At 45.0% G+C, this 6,968-nt stretch overlaps 1 protein-coding gene across 1 annotated transcript; it reads right to left on the reverse strand.

Annotated features, from left to right (window-relative positions):
- Positions 1 to 208: 208 nt before the first annotated feature.
- Positions 209 to 6,603, reverse strand: VHL (von Hippel-Lindau tumor suppressor). Its single transcript, XM_030840751.2, is given in 3 exon segments — positions 209 to 2,625; positions 3,934 to 4,056; positions 6,141 to 6,603. Coding segments are annotated over 3 exon segments (660 nt in total). The 5' UTR covers positions 6,481 to 6,603; the 3' UTR covers positions 209 to 2,428.
- Between the last annotated feature and the right edge of the window lie 365 nt (positions 6,604 to 6,968).

The following is a 6,968-nucleotide window of genomic DNA, read 5'->3' on the forward strand; positions in this document are numbered from 1 at the left end:
TTACGAGAAAAATAAAGCTAAAAGAAACAAAGTTTTAAACAAAATCCAGTGCTGGAAAGAGAAGGGACTGAGAATGAAAGCAGGTTTCTTGCCTTTGTCTATCCACCTCCCCCGCCGCCCCGCCCCCCTTAAGCCTTTAAGCAAACATGGCCTTCACACCTCTCCAAGAAAGAAGAGCCTGGCAAATGACACCACCACACCTTACCTATTTCTTTTACTTAGCACCATTTAATGTATCCAAAAAAGCTTTTTTTTAAGTCAAAATAGATAAGATCACAGTTTCTTAAAAGTAATACATTTAATACATTCTTAAGATTTCAAATGAGTACATACATGCTATAGGTTTTCAATTTTCCTTGGACAACACAAAAAACACAGTACTCAAATTGCAAGTTTTGACAGGAACATGAAATCTCATTTTGACACAAAGACAGGTTTAAAAAATAATAAAACCAACACTGAACTAATTGAGCACCAGCAGGCTTCCTTAAATCTCCCATCCTATCCCACTTTCGAAATCATATGGCTGCCTCTGTACCAGCATTTCTTCTTCCCTACCCAACAATTCGACAAAAAAATTAGATAAAAAATTACAGGTGTGTCACTGAATGTACCACAACAGGCTAAAGAAAAAAAAAAAGCCCATTTTACTTGCTGAATGTTGAAAGAGGAGAATAAGATTAGGTGGGAAAACTGTACGGCGTTTGATTCATTCGCTTCACTCTGATATCAGAGCATAGGAACTGTGCTCAAAGGGACTAATAAAGATGCCAAGAAATAGCCCAACGTTATTTATAAAAGGAAGGCTGCACTCATGTCTATGAAGAGCTTATAATACCATGGAAAAATATTTAAGTTATAAAGTTAAATGAGAAAGTAGAATACAAAACTTATACTCAGTATGATCTCAACTACGTAAAACCAAGCCAAAAAAAGGCTAAAAGTTCAAAATGTTAAGTTAGTGGTTGTATTTAAGTAGTGTACCTAATTGGATCTTTTCTCTTCCTTTACTTTTCTGTCTCTTCCAACACTTTCTCTACTGGAGAGTTTTGTTTTTAGTTTTTTGGTTTTTTTAACAATTAGCTACCAAAAAAGGAGGCCTGATAGAAGTATTGAATTTAATGAATTTAAGTCCAGCCTATCAGAAAGGATCTGTACATGTATAAAACTAGAAAACATTCCAGGCTACCCGCTGAATCCACAGTGTGTTAGCAGTAACTTCCAAGAGGCTGGAGGGCTTTGTCCTCTCCTCCAGGCAGGTGCAAAGTGTCACCAGATCCCGCCTGATGAAAAATTGCTGAATCGAACAAAAATGTCATGGATTTACAAAAAGGAACAGAAGTACCCACATTTGGCAAAAACCTATTTATAGTACAGGAGTAGCTCTTTTTTTTTTTTTTTTTTTTTTTGCGGTACACAGGCCTCTCACTGTTGTGGCCTCTCCCCGTTGTGGAGCACAGGCTCCGGACGCGCAGGCTCAGCGGCCACGGCTCACGGGCCCAGCTGCTCCGCGGCATGTGGGATCTTCCTGGACTGGGGCACGAACCCGTGTCCCCTGCATCGGCAGGAGGACTCTCAACCACTGTGCCACCAGGGAAGCCCCCCCCCCTTTTTTTTTTAGGAGTAGCTCTTTAATACTATGATTAAACAAGTATCTCCTATCTTCTGTGCACATAGCAAGTTTCAAAAAAGCTATCATCAATAAGAACTGTAGAAAGCTAATCCTGGCTTAGAAACAGAAATAAAACAGCTCTGCGACAACAGTGGGCAGAGAAAAGCCACAACTTAGAAAATTATAAAAACTGCTTTCTATAAAATTGATGCCCTCTAAAACATTTGTTTACTGTGTATACTTTAAGGTCCCCACTACCACCCGCCCTCAAAAAAAAGGGTGAAAACCTCTAACACTTTCTACCAAAGTAGCCACTGGTTTGTTCATTCAATAAACACTGAGGGAAGGCTCATAACGTGCGAGGCACTGGAGTCTCAAAGAGCAGACCGCTATGCCCCTGCCCCAATGACATCTTGGTCTCTCAGTGCAGGACGCGGGGACATCACCAACCACAATACAGGAATGAAAAGCAGATGTCACTGCTTTCCTACAACTCAAGAATAAGCTACAATTCTCACTCAATTACTTACACAAAAGTCCTTACACAGAAACTTTCCTGACTCACTAGGAGGCAAAAATGCAACTACTTTACCTTCATAAATACTTCTAGAAGGGACAGGCATTAAATTACATTTTGTGATATTTGCCCTTAAACATCACAGCGCCCAGTAGTGAGGTCAGTTAACTTTCTTTTAAGCAATGGAGCTTTTTGACTCCAAGAATGAGACACTTTGAAGCCGAGAAAAAGTGACCAGTCCTAGGTCTAGATCAAGACTTGTCAGGACTGTCAAAAGCCGAGACCCAGGAGTGTAAATTTCAATTAAAATCTTCAGTCTCCTCTGCCATCCGCTGATTTTCAATATGCTCCTGGGTCAACCGCTCCAGGTCCTTCCACACATTTGGGTGGTCCTCCAAATCTTCGTAGAGGGATCTCGCGATGTCCAGTCTCCTGTAATCCTCAGGCTTGACTAGGCTTCGCACAACCTGGAGGCAGCGCTCTTTCAGGGTGTACACTGTAAGGGCAGAAAACCGACTCTCAGCAGCAGACTCAGGCCTGAGGACAAGGGCTGAGTGAGAGGCTTTGCCAACCGTGGCAACTACATTTGCAACAGCTGGACCTCGCTTTGGACAAAAAAAGTGAGTACATGGGTTGTGGCAGAGTGTAATGTGATGGCCGCAATAGACATCTCACAGTATTCGTGACCCTGTGTAGGAACTTTCCTCGAGAGTGGGCTGGGCCTGGGATGTGCTTTAACTAACTGAATGTGGGCACAGTGACGCTGTGGCGATTCTGGGTCTCAGCCTTAAGAAGCCCTGGCAACGTTCGCTTTTACACTCTCAGGAGCCCTGAGCTACCCAGCAGGAGAGACCATACAAAGAGGGCCAGGCCCTGAGATGACCCGGGAGAGAGGCCCAGGCCCCAGCCAACCTGCCAGCAGAAGGCAGTGATCACCAGTGAGCAGAATAACCACCGAGCTGAGCTCTGCCCCGGCTGCAGAATTATAAACAAATAAAATGGTTGTTGTTAGGTTGGGGGTAGCTGTCACACAGCAACAGATAACCAAAGAAGTGTGTAACTGGATTTTGGGGGAACTCAAATCCTATTTTAAACTTACCGGGGAACTTACTCTTTAAAGGTCTCCTTTAAGGCAAAATTTCCTACATTTAACTTACCAGTGCTCACTTCTGTATACCCACTGCCTTAAAGCAGGATCTAAATACACATACTAGTTTGAACCCTACATACACATACTCGTTTGAAGCTGCAGGTATTTGGGTTTTTTTAACCCAACAGATCATCAGTTTCTAAGGGTTCAACCTAATAAAATCACTTGAGTTTTAAACAAGTGGTAAGCTGTGAAGCTAATGTTCAATGTGGTGATTCTTCTTAAAACCCCTGATTGACACAGTGACCTTGACTGGGTTAAATTACACTGAAAGATACAACACTAGAAGTCAATAAATAAGCCATGATATCTCATTCTCTACACCTTTTTTTCTCCTGAGACTCCAGGGCGGAATTCTGCTCCACAGCGAGCGAAACAAAATGCATTCATAATGCTACAATCAAGTATTTTAATTTAGCCCACCCTTGACCAGCCCAAAGAGCTTCTGAGGTACCACGACATCTTTGTCCAACATACAGCATACAAGTAAATTACTTCCACTTTATTCATGGTGGAGAATAGGACACAGACAGGTTGGATACCTTGCTCAGCATCAGGCAAAAATCACTAATGACTGGGCTCCTTCAAGTGGCCTATCCTCTACTTAGGATACAACAGCCTATCTTTTTAAAAAGTAAGATGGAACATCAGTACCTGGCAGTGTGATGTTTGCAAAAATAGGCTGTCCATCAACATTGAGAGACGGCACAAACAGCTCAGTCTGGTTAACTAGGAGCCCATCAGATGTCCCAGCATCTCGGAAGAGCCAAAGATGACCTGTTCAGACAAGCAAAGGTTAAGGAGCCACACACCTATTTCCTTCATCTCCTCACTCTGACACTGAAAATATCTGCCTCTCATTCTGCTTAAATACCATACAAAGCCATTCCAATAATGTTATTTTATTTAGTCCTCACAAAAGATCCAGGTAAAGATGAGAAAAAAAGGTCTGAAAATGACAAGTGACTTGCTCAAGGCAACAGGGACAGTAAGGAGAAGGGCAAGTATTCCAGCGAGGCTCCAAAACCCAGGCCCTTTCTGCTATCTTGGTGCAAAAGCAAAGTACGGGAACTGCAAATCACACCAAAGGCTGCAAACTAAAAGGAAAGAAAAGGTCACCAGCTCCTCAGAACTGTGCTTCTCAAAAGCAAGAAGATACAAAAACATCACATTGAAAGAAAAAAGCCAGACAGAAAAGGGTACTTTCTGTAGAAAGAGATAAAATTAGTCAATGGTGTGAAAAATCAGAAGAGTGAAAGGGGTAGGAGAGAATTTTCTGGGGTGATGAAAATATTCTAATCTGTAACTTGATCTAGGTGTTGTCAAAACCCATCAAACCCTAAGACATTTGTATTTCACTCTATGTAAATTATACCTGAATTTAAGAAATAAACACATCTTATGCAAAAAAAAAAAAAAAGAGAGAGAGAGAGAGAGAGGGGCACTTGGAAGGAGACAAAATTCTAGGGCTAAGATTCTGTTTAAGGAGGGAGGAGGCTGCCTCAGAATAAAAAACAGCATGTGTTCCTGGGGCATAAACTTACTTGAAGATTTGGTGGGAAAATTTAAGAAATGTAAAGTAGGAAGTAATTTTTTTTTCTTGTAGTAACATATACATAACATAAAATTGACTATTAACCATTTTTAAGTGTACAGTTTAGTATCGATAACGTTAAGTACATTCACGTGGTAATTTTTTTTAATGTTTATATTAAATCAGACACAGATAAATTTTGGAGAAGAATACAAAATTCACACAATTTCCTAGATAAAATAGGAGACTACAGAAATGTTAATGCCTGGAAGAACTGCGTTGTTCCTCATTTAATATTAGCAGAACTTCGGTGTAAAAGTTTGAAGAGCATTATTGAGTATGCGACCCTCAAGGAAAAAAGATCCATTAGGATCCTCCGAGGAAGAGAGTGAAAATTTAGCAAGCATTAACTTCTCTGCTTGAAAACCAAGGGAAGATTACTGCCACTTTATGCAGTAAGGCCTAGACAGCCCCAACCTGGGTTATTACAACAGTTTCCTAACTGCTACCAGTACTCTTCCCCCTCCAAACGACTTTGCAACCTGGGTAAGCTTTTCAGTATTAAATCAGGCAATGTCATTTCCCTGCTTAAAAACTTTCAGTGGTCCCCATTTCCCTAAGGGTAAGACCACCTTTCAGACTTCCTCTCCCACCATTCCATACCCTCTCCCCTTTCCCAGGCTCCAGGTGTTAGCCCATGCTGTTCACTCTGCCTACAGCGCTCCACTCGGGTCTTGGGTTAGTAAGATCCCATTCATCATGCAGGATTCCCTTTCTTCTCTGCGAAGTGCCAACTCAAAGCACACACCCCTCCCTTTCACTGAGCAGGTGCCCTGCTGTGCTCCGTTCCTATGGCAGCAATTATGACACTGGCTTGTTCTTAACTACTTTATCTTGTCTCCCCCACTTGACCGCGATCTCCATGAAGGCAGGGACTCTACGCGGACATGGCCCACTGGGCACATCGGAGAATGTGGGATTCTCCCATTCACGGACTGAACAAATGGGCGTGAGGGATGGAATACACGTGGGGTCGATCATCAAATGCAAATTATGCACTCTTAAAAGAAGAATGCTCTGTCACTAGCTGCGTCTACTTGGATCTATCACAACCTCTCTGGGGCGTCAGTTTCTCGAGTGTAAAATGGTAATAATAATGACAACAGCACCTGCCTCCCCGGATGGGGCGGGAATTCGGTGAGATCGAGCCACCGTTATCGTTGCTATCAGGCCTAGAGCGCTGGGCACAGCTCAGCACCGGGCTCGTTGAGGCCAGGACAAGGGGGCGGCGCGGCCGGGCGCGACTGGGCGACCGCGGCCCGCCTACCTCGGTAGCTATGGATGCGGCGGCCCGTGCCGGGGGGCAGCGTCGGGTAGGGCTGCGGCTCGCCGTCGAAGTTGAGCCACACGGGCAGCACCACGCGCGGGCTGCGGTTGCAGAAGATGACCTGGGACGGCTCGCGAGTGTTCACTGAGCGCAGCATCGGCCGCGGCCGCCCAGCCTCCATCTCCTGCTGGGAGCCGGGCTCCTCCGTGTGGGACTATACCGAACCGCACTGCTCCGCGTCCGCCTGCTCCGCGTCCGCCTGCTCCGCGTCCGCCTCCTCCGCGTCCGCCTCCTCCGCGCCGGTCTCTGCCTCTTCCGCGTTCCCCGCCCTCCCAAGCATTAGCTCCCGGAGCCAGAACTACCCGGGCCTAGCCGCCTTGGGATTCGTTGGCCGCGCGGGGCGGGGCGGGGCGGGGCGGGGCGTGCGTGCGCGTCCCCGGCAGGCGTGCGTGCAGTTTTCGCGCGCTCTCGGTGGGGGATGGAATACAGCCTGGAAGATGGCCGGCTTGAGGCCGTGCGCATGCGCAGATGGATGCCCTGAGGATTGAGGGTCCCGCTTTCACGGAAGCGGGCGGTGGCGTTAAGCCGTCCTGTGCCAGGATTTCCCCTGTAAATTGGATTCTCGTACCTCTCGTACGTTTCTTACACAGCGTTTCTTTAGTTTCATTCATTGTCTTAAGACCTTCATGGTTTTTGCCATATTCTCCCTACCTTCTGCACTATTATTTATTTACTAATTTTCTCATTGATCAAGTTTGTTTTGCCTCCATTTTGGGTCACAAAATTTGAGTTTTGTACAGAAAAGTAGGATAAAGTGAAATTTTCCCA

The sequence above is a fragment of the Globicephala melas genome, chromosome 11 (assembly GCF_963455315.2).
Source record: "Globicephala melas chromosome 11, mGloMel1.2, whole genome shotgun sequence".
Lineage (NCBI taxonomy): Eukaryota > Metazoa > Chordata > Mammalia > Artiodactyla > Delphinidae > Globicephala > Globicephala melas.